Below are 19,063 nucleotides of genomic sequence, written 5' to 3' on the forward strand. Positions count from 1 at the left end.
TCAGAAATTGCTTCCAGAAATGGTAAAATTAAGCATATTAAGGTGGTATCTTACTCAACAATCACAAATATGGCAGGCTGCAGATGCTGCCCTTCATCACACCAAGAAGTCAAGAAGCATTTCATATGAGATATAAACTATGCCACTTTCCCCCTATCCTGTGCCCTTCCATCACCCATAGTGTCAGGAGTTCTAAGAACTGTGGTCCAACACATTTGGCTAATACCAGGTTAGGGAAAGCTGGTTTGCAACAAAATTGTGCTCTTGGCTTGGACTGATGGGAAGCCAGAAGTCCCCCAAGTGTGAGGTTATGAGTAAAGAAATCAAGAATTATTTGGAACAGAAGATGCTGAGCACAAAGATGTTTATTAACCATTATTATTTATTCAACCTCACAGAGGTGTAAACTGTACATACAAATACATTAGAAAAATACCCTCTTACAGCAATGTTTCACATTTTGGATTTTATTCCAAGAGGGTTGCAAACATTTCCATACATTCTACAAACCAAAGGTTGCTATTGCCTCGATTCAATACAGTGTGACTGAGTCCATTTTTAAAAAAAAGAAACTGCAGTCAATGAAAATTTAGAAATACAATGCAAAAAAAAAAAAAAGTGGAAATCAGACAGCTAGCTTTTGGGAACTTTTGGACCTATCATGATAAACACATAAAAAGCTTTAAGTATGCTGTTTGTTTATGGAACAATGTTTACCGGTTAAACTTTTTGGATAGAGTTGGGACATGGGCTCAATGATTCTGAGTGACCTATGAAACAGTGAGATTTGTTTTCTTCTTTTTACAAGCAATAAAACTTTGGTCATTGGGACTTCCTGTGTGTCTGTGAGCAACTAATGAGTGCTAAATGGGGAGAATAACTGATGAATGGTATTTGATATAGTCATGGGATAGAAAGTTCTGCAACATACTGATGTTACATACATAGTATGAAATATTATTTACTTGTCATGAAGTCATGACAGTTTGTGTTTTGACCAAACACAAGGGAGAAAATTAAAAACTAGAAATCCAAACATGTACAGCCTTGTCTGCAAAAGTTTATGCTTATGCATTTTGCATTCACTCAAGCAGAACCTGCACCATCTGAAGTGATTTGATGATTATGGATTTAGGAAAAAACAATGTATCTTCTGGGAGGTTTTGTCTATTCCTTTAGAGCCAGTTGAATGCAGTAATGAATGTTAAAAATTGAGTATCATGAATATACTTGTTTATTTTAAACCTTACTATTAAAAGGATGATCACAAAGGAAACATATCAACATTAATCTCATCATTTAGCACTTTGGCAGTTAAAGAAAGAAGAATATCCATAAATCAAAGGGCTACTTATGATATGTGAGATTTGTAAGAGGTCACCCATATAGGTATCAGCCAGTCCTCAGTCGTGTTAGCTTGTGGAGAAGATTATGCTGGACTTATGCAAAAAGATAGTGATCAGAGGCAAGTGGCACTGGAAATTTGCCTCCAGTTTTGTTACCTGAGCCTCTTGGAATGCATTAAAAATGCCTCATTTCAAACTTTCCCCGAACTATGTAAAACATACTGCATAACATTCTGATTTTTTTTAAATAAAGGAAATGCACATCTTTCACTGAAGAATCTTGCTCTTAGGTAGCAATACTTATTCCGAAAAAATGCCGTAAGACACCAGCTGGTAGTTTTGATATTCTTCTTGTGATGCAATTGAATTGGTGAGAAATTTGTCAAGAGTCACTCTGTCATACCTCAAAGTAAAAGTTGTTCTCATTTACTCTCTATTGTCAGGAAACTTGCCCATGGGTTAGTTTGATGCAGGCAAGTTCCTTGCTTAAGGCTCTCGTCCTCAATGTGGCTTGTGCCGGTGGAGCGCTTTGGGGATTGGGCTGCAAGGGGAAATAAACCTAAATTACAATACAGTTTTGGTAATAGGCATTTCAGCTAATGGAATGATTACAAGAAAAAAGCAACAACACTTAAGGCCAGGCACACAAAACCACCAACATGAATGGAGCTTTTCCCCAAACCTCAGTGCTAGCCCAGAAGTCTTCAAATTGGTATAATAACTGAGTGCTATTTCTATGTACTTACATTTTGCAGAGCAAAACACTGTTTGTAAACAAAGAGCAATGGAGTGTTGTATTTTTTTCCTTTGCAAGTTCTGAACAAAAATAATTAACCAACAGATTTCTAGATTACAGTCCACAGCCTCTGTTGCTGATGGAGTTTTCTGGGTTCAGATGAAGCTTTCCTTCATCTTAAGTCCTATGCAACTCCATTCCACCCCCCGCCCCCGCCGAGAAGTGTCCCACAATTAACAAGGTATTGACACCTATAGAAAAGAGTATTCTCACTGAAAACATTGAAACAATATACTGAAGCTGCCAAATTGCCATTTAGTTGCTGATATCAATCAGCCTTGAGTCTGAATAAATTTATTCTTTTGACTTTAAGTAATGGTAACTGGATATCATTAAATATTTTAACTATCTTGTGGAATTCAGGGCCCCTTCACACAATAGTTAAGAGTGTAGAATATGTATGAATGAAACACAATAGTTAAGAGTGTAGCGTATGAATGAAATAAACGTATGTATTTGCAGACACAGGTATCCCAGTTATACCTGTCAGAAGTGAAAAAGGCAACCTTATGTTAAAAGTAAAACCCTTTTAACTGTTACTCTTTCATCTACTAATGAAAGTAGAATGATTCCTGGATTTGTGGCAAGCATACATTAGCAAGGTCCACATGCAAGATATGAGTATAATGAATCCTAACTGTTAAATGTAGTTAGAAGCAAACAAATCCTATCTGGTGACTTTTATAAAAAAGCAGGCTTGTTTAGTAAAGTGAAATATTATTCAAGGGAGGTAAAAACAGATAATTTCATTGGCTTCATTCAAGAATACACCCACCATTCTTTCACATATTTCACATATTTCAGTTATTTCCTCTGTGTTTTTTTGCCTCAATCAATTTTTTTTTTAGTTTCTCAGTGCAAACTGAGCATTCAGATGTCCTGTAATAGGTAGACAGTCATTAGTAAGTCTATTTAGAAAGTCCATTGATACTGACGTTTAGTTGGGGACCACTGATGTCCCAATATGCGGTAGAGCAGAAAATAAGTGACAAAGATGGTAGAGCAACAACAGCTGTGAAAAAGGTGTTCTACATTGTTCATACTGGAATCTAACACAAGTTATAATGCTATTGCAGGAAGATAGTGGATATGATGTTGGTGCCATAAGGAAAATAAACTGGGTTGGATACACTATAAGTTAGTTACAATTAAATACTGCTGAATTCATGGGATTTGTCAAGTTAGTCACAACTGATGTTATTTATTTATATATCTTCTTGCTTTTCTTTTCTACTTAAACAAGGATTCATGGCAGCTTGTCATACTGGACTCTAAGCATGTCTCACTTGAACTTGATCTACCCCCAGGTACTAATTCTGCTGGGAAAGCATGCGTGCAAAAAGGCTGCTATGGCCACACAGCTCAAGGTAGCCCACTTAGAAAGCTTCCAAGGGCTTCCCCAGACACATGATTTGAGCATTACTGGTTGGTATGATTGATGTGAGACTTCATTATGCTTCATTATACTAGCAGCTTAAGACAAATTGTCCTCTTCGCCTCTAACAAGACGTTACTGCAGTCAGGCACTTTTCTAAATAGTGTCTGAAAATTGTGCATGGACCTTTGCCATCTTCTTCCTCCCACTGCTGATGAGGCGTGCCCAGCAAGGCAGTGCAGAGCGGCCAAAAGGGCAGAGATGGAGGTAGATAGGCGGGTGGGGGGAGCTGAAGCGGAGGCAAGCGCGGGAGGTGGGGTGGGGGGGGAGGAGAAGCACGAGGCCCTTGCCTAACGATGGCTTGGCCCTTGCCTGACAACCACATCCAGGACTACCAGAACTGCCATTGCTAAGCGGTGTGGTCAGGTAATGTTTCTCCTGATGACTGCTTCGGTTAATGATGGAAAGCGCAGTCCCAATTGGGGTCATTAAGTGAGGACTACCTGTAGAAGAAAAAAAGATGTTTCCCTACAGGCAATGATAGTCCCTTAAGTCTATCTTCAAGCCTATGAAAATATATTGTCCAGCTCAGCTGAACTTAATTGCAACTTAACTGAAGTACACATTCAGTAAGAGGAGGCTACCTGTTCTTAGCTACAGTTAACTTGAACAGAATTGGGGGGTGGGGGGTGGAAGGACGGGTTATCTATATCTAGCCATGGTCCTTCTAGGGAAATGAAAACATTGTCCATTGTTGTTTTATAGAGCAGTATCTTTACACTGTATTATTTGTAGTCAAGTTTCAGATAGTCTTATAACTTCCTTCAGGTAAAAATCAAATAAAAACTTGCATAAGATGCTGTGTTTGAACAAAGACAAACCTTGTAGTGCTATGATAAGCAAAAATGTCATGACAAAATAAAAATGAATGTGGTCTGCAGACAGAGTTACTTCTGTTTCTGATGCATGTGATTTACCAAATACAATTTAGCTGAAGTAAATTACTTCTGAGAAAAATCACAAAGGGAGATTTGTGACTTATTAAATAACTAAAAACATTTTTGCCAAAAAAAAAAAAATCTATCCCCCTTTTAAAAATAAGCCCTAAATCCACAGGCATTTAAATTAGAGTGCCTGTTTGCAGCCAGAACAATGGAATGTCTGTTTGGATGATCTTTACGGTAGGTGGCATACTTTTTGCTATTTTAAAAAGAGGAGTCAGTTTGTTGGTTCATTTATTTGTTTGTTTAATGAATTATTCAGTTTATTTCCAGGCGAGAGCAGTCCTGTGTACAAGTGTGGTCCCATTTCATTCAACAGGACTTACACCCAGATCAGTGGGATGGGACTTCTGCTTAAAAGCAGCTTTAAAAATGAATAAATAATATGCTTATATTTTATACAGAACCATTTTCCTACTTAGTCTCTAGATTCAAATGATCTCTAATTGGGTTAACCTTCATTAAAAAAAAGAACAATCCTGGAAATTAAAATGTTATTTTTTCATGAGATAAAGTTTATGAAAATTACAGTTTTAAATCATATACATGGATCAAGATACAGGTGTGTGCACTCACACAAACACACAAGCATACATAATGTAGGCTCCATAAAATTGTAGCCATACATTTTCAACTCTTTCTCATGGAGCTGTGCCTGTTTTTTTCTCAGATGTCCCAGTTGGAAATGGATTTTCATCTTTTCATTTCAGGACAGGAAGTTTGAACTGAGAGAAGTATAGGGGTGACCCGAACTGAAAACAGTTCTTTGTGAGATCATCTTGATAGTTGGTAGGTATACCCATGAGTGATCAGTTGAAGATGGACAACATACAGTATAGTCAAGTCCCTTTGCTCTCTCTCAGTGAAGGAGTTCCACACTTGGAGCTCTACTCACAGATTATGTGCTGGATTGGGACCTAAAGCAGTTTTGCTGTGCAACATCTATTTATCCCAGTTGAGTCAGATCTATACCCAGTCCATTTCAACAAATGGAAGTTGAGTATTTTCTTAACAGCATCCTTCATCTCCCATTAGTCAATATATGTAGCACTGGTATTCATTTCAATTTTTTTTAATGACACTAGTCTCTCAGTTCATAAAATGTTTCTTTTTTTCTATAATGATAAAAAGTTGAAAGGTTATGGCTAGATATATTTCATTTTTAATAAGTACAATTTCTATATGTGCAATTTGCTTATCTTTAAAACATATGTATGTTTCCATCTATATATTTTTTATTCAAGTACTTTCTCAAACAGAACAACAGCACCACTTTGCATTGTTAACCAAAACAGTAACAGGTAAAGCAAAATTTGCTACATGTAGTATTTCTTATCTAAATTGCTGTCAAAAATGGAGACATCTTGGATATAGCAAAATACATGAATTTATAGATAAAGTCATATATACTAATTGTCACCCAAGGTATGTAAAAATGATTAATAAAGTCCAAATAAATTTATGCCAAAACAGAATGCAACTGGAACCTTTGTACCATCTCAATCTCTTTTTCATTAAAGCAGCATGATCTCATACATCTTTTCCTGAAAGTAAGGCCCTCTGGATCCCATTGGGCTTAATTCCTTTCAGATATGGATTTAATTATAGTTCACTGTGCAGGTATATATCTACTAATTAAGATCTCTTCAGTTCGTGAGACTGAAAGGAAAATGTATATAGCCTAGCAACTTAAATGTATTTGTATGTATATAAGTTAATCAGTGCTGGGAAGATTTATTCAAGTACAGAAGTTTGTAGGAGTATCTAGCCCATGTAAAAAGTGTTACATGGCAATAATAATAATAATAATAATAATAATAATAGACTTGTTTCCTTATTGTAGTGTTTCCTAAATATCTGGAAAAAATTCCTAATGGTGCCAATGCAGTAATGGAATAGACTCTTTTCCCCTCCATGTATTTAAGCATAAGCTTCATGACGACCTTCTAGGGCTGCATCCTGAACTGAGGATACTGTGGGCTATGGGACCTCTAAGTTTCCTTCCAGGTCTATGATTTTAAGATATCATTGGTTGAAATTAAATGACATTCAGTGGCTAATACTTCCTTCTGGCTTGTCCTACAACTAAAATTCCTTATAAATAAGGCAATCCTGTACTAGGTTGAGTGCTGCTGTTCTGGGGATGATGGTGGAGGGTAGTTGCTGTTTTCCTATGTCAAAGGGGAACTCAAGCTACAGTACCCTGCAGCCTTTGTTTTCTATCACAACCATGCTAGTTTTAAGAGTCTTTTGAAGTTCACTCCACTTTTGGTCATAGCTGTTGGAAAGCACCAATCTTTTCAAAGGTCCTTTTCAAAGATAAAATCTCAGCTTCTTTCAAGTAGCACGAATCATGAATATCCTTTCTACTTTCAGTAATTTTTGGATATTAGTATTACTCTTTTATATTAATGTTTTATTAATTAATTAGAAACCTTAAAGCAATCATGCACTTTAAAAAAACCCTTCTAATCTTTGGCTTAGTTTTCACCCCATTTCAAATATACTATTTTGCTTGTACCTCTTACAGTTTTGGTCAGACCCTTTCATAAAACAAGCTACAGAATAGCACCATTGTACTATTAAAGAGATTTACATACTGTTGGTTATATGTGTATGATTAACATGCTAAATTTCTACGTACTGCCTTATATGGAAGAAAAGGACATGTTATTTATACTGTGGGGAAATAACTTATCTGAAAGAGTCACTGAGAATTTAAGAGCTCATAAGTGCTCTCAGCTTATCCTAGACAAAAACTATTCTACTGTTCATATTGCATATATTTATATCTTCATCTGTTATAGGCAGGGGAATGTTCATCTTAAAATCTAGACCCAGCAGCTTGTTTTAGGTATGGTGGTCCACCCAGGGAGTTTATTTATTTATTTTATTTTATTTATTTTCTATCCTGCCTTTATTATTTTTATAAATAACTCAAGGTGGCGAACATACCTAATACTCCTTCCTCCTCCTGTTTTCCCCACAACAACCAGTGTATGCAAGCTGCTCCATTCATTTCAGTGGCCGAGGACAGCTTTGCATAGGGATGCAATAGGTATAACATCATCCTCAATGGAAGAAATTAATGCTCTCCACATATGCAAGACATACGAACTCTGTATGTATATTGGAACATATAAGGATCTCTGAATGGAATGAATGCATGTGACTCATGTGCTGTTAAAAAGCCACTAGTGAAATTAACATGTTAACTTTACTGCTGTTGCTACTGGGAATTTCAGACTGTGCAAATATGGAACGGGAAATCAAACAGTGTTATCAGACACTGCAAGACAAACAATCTGTTCCTTATATAGAAGTACAAATATTTAAAAAAAATAAAAAAAATAAACCCCACTTAGACAAGGCTGGTGAATGACTCCAATAGCAGAGTTCGTAAATTAATTTAGTGCAATTGAATCCATCAAAGGCCTTTACATTTGCTGCTGCCTTTGAGGGGGCAGAAGATTTTTGGGAGGTCTGTGTCTGTATATGTGTGTGCACATACAGTATGTATATGCATGCATGTAGGACATTTTATTGCAGGAGGTGAACAATCACAGCAGCAATCTACCAGTCTCAGAAACATTTTAGCACTGAGATGGCTTTTTGTTGGAATGTTTACTTGCATTGTTCATAGGGAGAATGCCCATTAGTGGAGAATTCATCAAGCTTATTGAACTCTAGCTTTGTCCAATGTCTGACTATTTACAGCAAAGTATCCTGCAGGTGGCACATTCATTCTTCATTCTTACGGATGGAATTTTCTTACATTCGGTAGTTCCTGTTTCCTGTGTTTCCTCTACTTGTATTCTTCAAGTGCACTTCCTGAAAATAAAAGACATGTTATTATATAAGTGAAAGCCACTGACAGTCCTTGTCTGATTCCTGCAGAAGGCTATTAGTTCTGTTCCTATTTTTTGAATGGGAAGATGAGGAGCTAGTTTATACCAAGTAGGGATGTGGCATCGTCTAAATCCAGTCTATATCTAATCACTTAAAATTCTGCTCCATCATTTTTCTGCAAGTTAATAAAACACAGATACAGAACAAAAAATTCTGCTTGCTTTCATAGGTGTATTCCCTAGCATGCACATGGCTTTCCTAGATATACTCTTTATTTAATAGAATTGCCTCTTATGTACACCTTTTTGAGTATAACTTTTGGTAATATACAACTTTTTGCATGTAGTTTCACAAATATACCCATTTGTGTGTGTTTTTTCAATTTTGAATGACAGAATAAGCAGATTCTATTCATTACTATCATTGATGCTATGACAAATTTAGCATTGGTAGATTATGGCATTTAATGCTAAAAAGAAAGCCCTAATACTGAGTCAAACTGTAAGTCTATCTACTTCACTATTGTGTAAAATATGTTCTTCAGTTATGGTGGCTTGGATCTATGGGAGTTATCTGCAATGCATCAAGTTTGGGAAGGTGCTCTACAACACTAACTGGAAGCAGCTTTCTTAGCAGAGTTTGAATATGGGTCTTTCCTCATACTTTAACTGCATGGCTAAACTATGTTAACTCCCAACTTTTCCAAGGTCAGCTATTATATTTTGGAAATACATCAGGGTTTAAACCAGAATTTGCTAGGGCCAGCTCCACCATGCCAGTTTCACTCCCATTCTGATTCTCAGATTGGGATCCAGGACTTTATTGAAGGCCACAGAACAGGAATGGGGACCTGTGGACAGACAGATATTGCCAGCAATGGGGAAGGAAGCTGGGAGTTCTCCACTCCTGTCCTAGGGAATTAGGCCAGGAAGAAGAAAGTTACCAATAGATGATAGATAGATAGATTGAGATGACAGATAGAGATATTAGATAGATGATAGAACATTTAGAAGCCAATTACAGTATGTCAAAAATTTCAAGCTGCCATGCTGCAAAACAAAGTCTATCACATATGGATCTCCCATTTTAATAAAGAACAATCTGTTTCCTGGGTATGTAGTTGAGGATTAGTTGAAAATGCTGTGTAGAAAAGTGGTTCTTTTGAGACCATGCCAATCTCCTGGTTGTTTAGCTGCAGTTGTTTTTGTCTGTAATGGAAAATGTTGTACAACAAACTTTCTGACACAGTTATAACATGTTTAATTTGTGAAATGATATGACCAGTGTGAGTCCAGTAATAACACTGTATTATATTTGAATCCAATTCTTTGGAGAATGTATGCTTAACCTGAGAAACAATTATGTGTTAGCCACTAATAAAATAAAAAGCCAGTGTAATCATGTACTCTCACAATCTTTTGGGGGAAAAAAAATGGAAGATGGAATGCTATGTATACCACTGAGTTCCTGAAGGAAAGGTGGAATATAAGTTTAGCAAATGTGCTTTATTTTAATGAGTGTTTTGCACTATCTCTGCCTTGGTTACCTTCAGTTTTTATACTGCAACATGATTCACCTGGAGCTGCCCTTGAATGCACCCAGAAGTTTAAATTGGTGCAAAATGTAACAGCTAGGTTGCAGAAGCTGAAGCAAAATACAAATATCATATGAACTCTGAACTGAAAGATTTTCACTGTTTACCAGGCACAATTTAAGGTGCTCATATTAACCTTTAAAGCACTGCTTAAAATCTGATTATACAAATTCAATTCTTTCTTTGTAGCACTTAGGAGAGAATTTTGTCCTGTGTTACTCCCAGTTTATGGAATGAAGTCCTTAGATGTTTGGTCTTTACTCTTTCAGCCTTTAAAAATGCTGTAAAGAGGCATCTATTTTGTCAAGCTTTTAATTTTTAAATTATTTAGCAATAATTTCAACTAATATTGAAATATACTTTCTCCCTTTAAAAAAATAGTAATGTTATTGATGATTGTTTGAGTACTCACTGGAATAGAAATCAGAGTATAATTAGAATAAAGAAAGAAGCAAAATAAAAATGTGACTTTGGTCTAAGTAGCCCTGTTTCTGACCAACATGAATAGGTGAGTTTAAAATCAGTAGAAGCATCTGGTTTGTGTTCTGGCATTAATGAAATTTCTCTGTCAGCCAATGGTATTAACCGAATACAATCCCTTCTGACCTTGGTCTCATTCCATCAGCTGATTTGTATCATGTGATCTCCTTGCACCCCCACCAACAAGCTGAGGCTTATTGTAATGGTAGCCAAGCTGCCCTAAAGGCCACAGATGAACCTCTATTAGTTCAAGAAAGACTGTTAAAAGAAGCCAAGTTATTTATTTTATTAATTTAAATTCTAGACCACTCGAAGGCCTAGGGAAAGTTAAAATGTAAAAAGTGACTATAGAATGTTCAGATAAAAATCAATTGTAAGATGCAATGTTTGATCCCATGTGTCTCATCAGAAGTAAATCCTGCTGATTTCTCACTTTGAGTAACTACATTGGTTACTACATTGGACATTGTACAGAAGCCTAAGAAAAGAACATAAGAACAGAGACTCCTGTTGGATCAGCCTATGTCCCTTCTAGTCCAGCATTCAGTGTCACACAGTGGTCAACCACAGGTATTCATAAACATGGACAGAAGGGTGATAACAATACAAATGAGGACAACAAAGTTAATTAAAGTTAATCAAAGACTTAGTAAAGTATTCTTTGCAAAGTTCAAGGAAGAATACCAGCCCTTAGGTAGCTAAAGCGGCATTATTTGTACACAAAAGATGATATCAACAGACATATAAGCAATCCTTAGAGAGTAAATCATAAGCTGAGGGCAATAATTCCTAAATTACCCAATAACTACTACTCAGACAGAAGAAAGAAAGCTAGATAGTGGGGCACTGCCACAATAACCCAGGACGCTTCAATATAATACTGATAGTTTATCAGCAGCTACCAACAGAGAAAGAAGAAGGCAAAGACATAGATGAGATAAAGAGATATGGAACGTAGGCAGTTACTACGTCTATGGGTCTCTTCTTCTGGTGTCTTCTGTTCCATTTCTGGTTAGTATTGGAAGACTATTTTGGAAATGAATGTTGTCCATAGATCTCACATTTGGATTTCTGGCACTGGGCAACTGTGTGTCCATCCCATGCTTGGAGCAATGCTGAAAATCCTCATATGCAACAAATAATCAGATTAAATTTGATCACACTTTGACTACCTTTTGTGCTTTAGGCATATCAGTGTGTCGCTGAGCTCGTACTGATCGTGCAGATTTAGGTGGCTTGACAGGAGCACAGTACATCTCCAGCCGTATCAGGTCACAGCTCTGGAAACAGCATTCATCCACTATTCCCCTAGCAGGAGTGGAACGTCTATTGCCTCCATAACCTGCTGGTTTACCTAAAGACAACAAAAACTGGTCATTGTAAAAGAACATCACAACATCTTCAAAATTCTGTAATATTACAATATTATTAGGTGGATGATACCACAGAATAAGAAACACAGAGCAAATTCTATTGCATCCTTTATTGGATCAATGGGCTAGCAATACCTTACGCAATTGCTGGAGTTTGATACAGTGGGTAGCCAGGTCTCCTAATTTATTAACATATTTCTATCCTATTCACTCTGGCCAACACAACCCACAGCAGTTAACATCCAAAGCAACATCACTAAAATCACAGCTATTCCAAAGCATCATAACCCATTATAACATTCATAGATTACAATAAAAACACAAGCAGTAAAAACCCAAATATTTATAGCTTCAGTAATAAAGTATCCAAATAATAGTCTAAAATAACAGGTATTTATGGAAAGAAGAATATGTATTTAATATCTTAAAACAAGCCAGAGAGGGAGCCATCCTAACTATAACGGAGAGAATTTTACAAAATTGGTACCACTCTTCTCCTGATTGATTCTAGACAAATCTGTCTCTTGGTCAGCACCCATAACAAGAGGACAATCAGACCTCCAAGAAGCTGGGTCCCAAAAGTTCTATATGGATTTATATTTCTACAGCAGCACTTTGAATTTAACTCAGAAAACTACAGAGGGTCAGAGAGTAGGTGTCATATACTGTTGCTGGGGAACACTAAGCAGAAGTCTGGCTGCTACATTCTGAACCCACTGCAACTTCCAAGTTCTTTCAAGGGCACGTCTAGGTAGATTCATTACACTAATTTAACCTAGCTGGGAGGTAACCAGTACATAGTGACTTTTCATTAAAAAGAATTATTCTTTGTTTAAAGAGCAGTCCAGTCCTAACCTGCTTAAAGATAAAGACTTATAAGAAGAAAAAGCAGGGGCCTTGAAGTTACTCATCATTAGTTAGCATCTGGACACACTTTACCTGGTTGCAGTCTTCCCCTTTATGGTGACACATATTTCATTCTATTTAAAGGATAGTAAATATGTCTAAGTTTGCACCCCACATATAGACTTTTACACCATACCCTGATCCTGGTTAACTGTAAATCCCACTTTGGGGATGCAACAAGGTGCAGTGAAAAACATGGACAAATTATTCCCCCAATCCTGCATGTGACTGGTGACCCAGGAATCAATGCAATGCTGTTCCCTCTGGAAGACCATGCTCCAAGAAAAGCAGACTTGGACGAAATTATAGCAGATCAGTTCTGTTCCCAGGTTTCCACCGTATCTGAACAGAAATTATGATGTTTCATTCACTGCAGTGGTCCTAAGAACAAAATTTCCTGCCTGAATCAGTTAATTGCATTTCAAAGGAAACTTTCATTGGCACCATGTGGTTTCTCTGAAACACAGCTAGCAGCTTCTACACTACTCAGGTCTGCACAGGTTTTCTTGCAGCTTCTATGTATTAAAAAACTGAAATTTTAAGACCAAACTGGAAGCTTGAGATGGAAATGTCCAACCCTTATTTCTTATTAAATTTCAGGATACTTGTTTATATATTATTTTGAATTGGATAGAAAAATAAAATAGTATGCAGCAATAATTATAAACAGCATTACTTTGGTCAAAAAGAGAATACCATTTCAAAAATCTTTAAGAGTCTAGGTCTTGCTCTGTAAGAAAGTAGTTCTCAACCTTGGCCACTTTAAGATGTGTGGACTTCAACTCCCAGAATTCCCCAGTCAGCCAATTTTTTGAAAAAAAGTAGAACCAAGAAAATACTCAGACTAAAAGAATAAAACAATAATCTTGAGCCAAGTGAAAAGTTTGGTGAAACAAAACCAGTGTGGGATAAAATGTTGGATTTGCATCAGTGATCCCGGGTCAAGCCTGCCCTCAGCCACCCAAACTCATTGGGTGACTTCAGGCCAATCACTCTCTTTCAGCTCATGTCAGTGAACACCCCTTCTATAACATAACTGGAGTAAAAGCCATACTATGCTTTAGGATATATGCCATGATTACAGAAACAAAAAAATGGTATCGAATTAGTCACCTTAGCTAAGAGCCAAACAACACAAGACATTTGGAAATCCATCACTAGATTTGTTTTTAAAGCAATACTGGTGTGGAACTAAATCAAATTGGATAGTCTGTTAGGAGCCACATTTTTACTTCCAAATTTTCCTTGTCCTTCCCCACCCCCTTTTTTCTGGAAGCTGCTACATGCCTCCAGAGAAAACTATATGTCTATACAGCATGTCTTTCCCCATGAACAAAAAAGTAACATACCAAATTATACCAATCAATGAGACAGCCTAATCAAGGAACTACTAAGGAGAGAACAGCACCCCCACCAACACAAGCAGGGCAAGCCACTGTATATAAACTGAGAGCAAGGCCCACTCCCTTCTCACACTGAAGATGTTGCCTAGTCTGGCAATGAAACATCTGCAAGAAAACAACAAGGCTCAGCAAGCACCAAGGACTCCACAATACAAAATTATTTCAAACCAGTAAAACAGGTGGGACTGAAGCAGAATCTTGCTGTGACAAATACTGCTGTTTATTGATCCAGTTAATTATTCCCTACTCCAGGATACTCTATTCCATATCCTCCCTATTCAGTTCAAATCTTTCCTCTCCAAAAAATCCCTAAGTATTCTGTGTTTGTTACGCATACTCAAATGTCATAAATTATATTGTTCTTTCATTAGGTTAACAATATTAACCTACTGAATCAAACCATGCTAACATAATTTCTATTAAAACAATTCTGCTTTGCAGAATTTTTTGCTGTGTCCAAGATCAAAATCAATGGCCCTTGTCTGATGTTTGTTATTCAAATCATTTCTCTTGTAACCAATTTTGCTGGGAAGGACCAACTGGCTTAGGATAGAACAGAACTGTCTCTGTGCCTAGAATCAATCCATGCAACTGAAAATTAGATCTGAGCTAGAAGCATGCTAGTTTACTGTTTATATGATTCCTCTGTCATCTGGAGAGATCAACATTTTTATACCAAGACCAGGCACATGGAAGAAAATTGCTAGCAAGATGTAGTTTGGAACGATTGGCCTGTTTTGTTGTTCAAGGCAGTGGGAGCTGAATATAAGGCATTATATGTATATAATCAAAGTTTTCTACCTAGATTTGTGGAGATTGTACAACAATAGGGTAAATATTCTGGTTATAAAATAAATCAGAATACATCTAATATTTTGCCAATAACAATACAGTGTCTATGGAAATATGTAAAAACAAACTGTTTTTTGTTCAGATTCTATTACGTTTTACTTCATGAAAAACCTCTTCCTTGGTAAATTTGAACATTTCTGATTGTATAACATGGATTAATGATGACAATTTTAATACCTATAAGGAAGAATACCTCAAGATTGGAATATATTTTAAGAGAGATTTCTATGTCAATTCCACTTTGTTGTTTATTCGTTTAGTCGCTTCCGACTCTTCGTGACTTCATGGACCAGCCCACGCCAGAGCTTCCTGTCGGTCGTCGACACCTCCAGCTCCCCCAGGGACGAGTCCGTCACCTCTAGAATATCATTCATCCACCTTGCCCTTGGTCGGCCCCTCTTCCTTTTGCCCTCCACTCTTCCTAGCATCAGCATCTTCTCCAGGGTGTCCTGTCTTCTCATTATGTGGCCAAAGTATTTCAGTTTTGCCTTTAATATCATTCCCTCAAGTGAGCAGTCTGGCTTTATTTCCTGGAGGATGGACTGGTTGGATCTTCTTGCAGTCCAAGGCACTCTCAGAATTTTCCTCCAACACCACAGTTCAAAAGCATCGATCTTCCTTCGCTCAGCCTTCCTTATGGTCCAGCTCTCGCAGCCATATGTTACTACAGGGAACACCATTGCTTTAACTATGCGGGCCTTTGTTGTCAGTGTGATGTCTCTGCTCTTAACTATTTTATCGAGATTTGTCATTGCTCTTCTCCCAAGGATTAAGCGTCTTCTGATTTCCTGACTGCAGTCAGCATCTGCAGTAATCATTGCACCTAGGAATACAAAGTCTTTCACTGCTTCTACATTTTCTCCCTCTATTTGCCAGTTATCAATCAAGCTGGTTGCCATAATCTTGGTTTTTTTGAGGTTTAGCTGCAAGCCAGCTTTTGCACTTTCTTCTTTCACCTTCATCATAAGGCTCCTCAGTTCCTCTTCACTTTCAGCCATCAAAGTGGTATCATCTGCATATCTGAGATTGTTAATGTTTCTTCCAGCGATTTTAACTCCAGCCTTGGATTCCTCAAGCCCAGCTTGTCGCATGATGTGTTCTGCATACAAGTTGAATAGGTAGGTGTAGAGAGCATTATATGCTATGCTGTTGGTTGGCAAACCACGACAGCTGTGCAAGATGCTTATTTACATTGAACCTTCCTTGAACTTCCATAGTGGATAAGGTTGTAGCAAAAACTTTCCTCACAAGGCAACACGAGCTGTAACCTGAGCTGTGCCAGGAGGCTATCAGGGGGGTTACATGAGGTATGCATTGCTATTTAGACCAATCAGCCTTCTGCTATGTGAATTACTGTTTTAGTGCACTTGCTTAGCTGGGGGAATAATAAAAGAGAGCTTACGGCTTGAATCGGGGCTCTCATCCCGAGGAAGTTGTGTCTGTGCATTCTTCCTACATTCTTCATGAGAGACCACAAGCTCTCATCCTGAGAAAACTTGCAGCCTGTGTATCCTTCATGAGAGACCACCACAGGTAGGGTGAGAGTATACAGCCCTGCCGTACTCCTTTCCCAATCTTAAACCAGTCCGTTGTTCCGTGGTCTGTTCTTACTGTTGCTACTTGGTCGTTATACAGATTCTTCAGGAGGCATACAAGATGACTTGGTATCCCCATACCGCTAAGAACTTGCCACAATTTGTTATGGTCCACACAGTCAAAGGCTTTAGAATAGTCAATAAAACAGAAATAGATGTTTTTCTGAAACTCCCTGGCTTTTTCCATTATCCAGCGGATATTGGCAATTTGGTCTCTAGTTCCTCTGCCTTTTCTAAACCCAGCTTGTACATCTGGCAATTCTCGCTCCATGAATTGCTGAAGTCTACCTTGCAGGATCTTGAGCATTACCTTGCTGGCATGTGAAATGAGTGCCACTGTTCAATAGTTTGAACATTCTTTAGTGTTTCCCTTTTTTGGTATGGGGATATAAGTTGATTTTTTCCAATCTGATGGCCATTCTTGTGTTTTCCAAATTTGCTGGCATATAGCATGCATTACCTTGACAGCATCATCTTGCAAGATTTTGAACACTTCAGCTGGGATGCCGTCGTCTCCTGCTGCCTTGTTATTAGCAATGCTTCTTAAGGCCCACTCAACCTCACTCTTCAGGATGTCTGGCTCTAGCTCACTGACCACACTGTCAAAGCTATCCCCGATATTGTTATCCTTCCTATACAGATCTTCTGTATATTCTTGCCACCTTTTCTTGATCTCTTCTTCTTCTGTTAGGTCCTTGCCATCTTTGTTTTTGATCATACCCATTTTGGCCTGGAATTTACCTCCAATGTTTCTAATTTTCTGGAAGAGGTCTCTTGTCCTTCCTATTCTATTGTCTTCTTCCACTTCCGCGCATTGCTTGTTTAAAAATAATTCCTTATCTCTTCTGGCTAACCTCTGGAATTTTGCATTTAATTGGGCATATCTCCCCCTATCACTGTTGCCTTTTGCTTTCCTTCTTTCTTGGGCTACTTCTAGTGTCTCAGCAGACAGCCATTTTGCCTTCTTGGTTTTCTCTTTCTTTGGGATGTATTTTGTTGCCGCCTCCTGAACAATGCTGCCAACTTCTGTCCATAGTTCTTCTGGGACCCTGTCTACTAAGTCCAGTCCCTTAAATCGATTCTTCACCTCCACTGCATATTCCTTAGGAATATTAGTGAGCTCATATCTAGCTGATCTGTGGGTCTTCCCTAATCTCTTTAGTCTGATCCTAAATTGTGCAAGAAGAAGTTCGTGATCTGAACTACAGTCAGCTCCAGGCCTTGTTTTTACCGACTGTACAGATGTCCACCACCTTTGGCTGCAAAGGATGTAATCAATCTGATTTCGGTGTTGTCCATCTGGTGAAGTCCATGTATAAAGCCATCTCTTAGGTTGTTGGAAGAGAGTGTTTGTTATGCAGAGTGAATTGTCTTGGCAAAATTCTATCAGCCTATGTCCTGCTTCGTTTTGTTCTCCCAGGCCATACTTACCTGTAATTCAAGGTGTCATTTGACTGCCCACCTTAGCATTCCAGTCTCCTGTGATGAAAATAACATCTCTTTGAGGCGTGTTGTCCAGTAGGTGCTGCAGATCCTCATAGAACTGCTCTACTTCAGCTTCTTCAGCATTTGTGGTTGGGGCGTATATTTGGATCACTGTGATGTTAGATGGCTTGCCCTGAATTCGAATTGAGATCATTCTGTCGTTTTTTGGGTTGTATCCAAGCACTGCTTTAGCCACTTTACTATTAATTATGAAGGCTACTCCATTTCTTCTGTGGTCCTCTTGTCCACAGTAGTAGATCTGGTGGTCATTTGATGTGAAGTGGCCCATTCCAGTCCATTTCAGTTCACTGACGCCCAGAATGTCTATCTTTAATCTTGACATCTCACCAATAACCACATCCAATTTGCCCTGGGTCATAGATCTTACATTCCAGGTTCCAATGGTGTGTTGATCCTTAGAACATCGGATTCGCCGTTCACCACCAGCACCGTCGGCCGCTAGCCATCCTTTCAGCTTTGAGCTAGCTGCGTCATCACGTCTGGGGCTAGTTGAACTCATCCTGTTCCTCCCCAGTAGCATTTTGACCATCTTCCGAACTGGGGGTCTCATCTTCCGATGGTATACCGACATATCTCTGGTTGTACTGATCCATTTAGTTTTCACGGCAAGAATACTGGGGTGGGTTGCCATTACCTTCCCCAGGGATCGCCTTTAGTCTGACCTCTCTGTCATGACTTTCCCGTCTTGGGTGGCCCTTCACGGTTTAGCTCATGGCATCATTGAGATGCTCAAGCTCCAGCACCACGACAAGGTAACGATCCTTTGCTGAAGTCAATTCCTCTTAGATATCTTAAAATAATTATTGATATTTGGTAGGAAACTAAACTCTGATTCCTGTTCTCATGAGAAACTAACCCTTTGGAATATTGTTATTTAAAATGGTAGGTAAAATCTCTTTTGAGGAAAGAATGGGCTGAACATAATATAGATACTCTTGAGGTTCTTCTTCAAGCTCATCTTTGAACTGCAAAATCTGAAATAACCTG

General features: G+C 38.1%; 1 protein-coding gene across 3 annotated transcripts in view; it reads right to left on the reverse strand.

Moving 5' to 3' along the window:
• Window positions 1-362: 362 nt before the first annotated feature.
• The window catches only part of IGF1 (insulin like growth factor 1), a 70,527-nt gene continuing 51,826 nt past the window's right edge, over window positions 363-19,063 (reverse strand). For 2 of the 3 annotated variants that reach the window (XM_063308114.1, XM_063308115.1), the window contains exons 3-5: window positions 11,614-11,795; window positions 8,294-8,349; window positions 363-1,887 (exon numbers count right to left, since the gene is read on the reverse strand). In XM_063308114.1, coding sequence (XP_063164184.1) covers window positions 1,848-1,887; window positions 8,294-8,349; window positions 11,614-11,795 — 278 coding nt within the window. In that variant the 3' untranslated portion in view covers window positions 363-1,847. Of the gene's footprint in view, window positions 1,888-8,289; window positions 8,350-11,613; window positions 11,796-19,063 lie in introns of those variants that run through there. The other variant, XM_063308116.1, reaches the window with a different exon arrangement.

This window comes from Candoia aspera, chromosome 7 (assembly GCF_035149785.1).
Source record: "Candoia aspera isolate rCanAsp1 chromosome 7, rCanAsp1.hap2, whole genome shotgun sequence".
NCBI lineage: Eukaryota > Metazoa > Chordata > Lepidosauria > Squamata > Boidae > Candoia > Candoia aspera.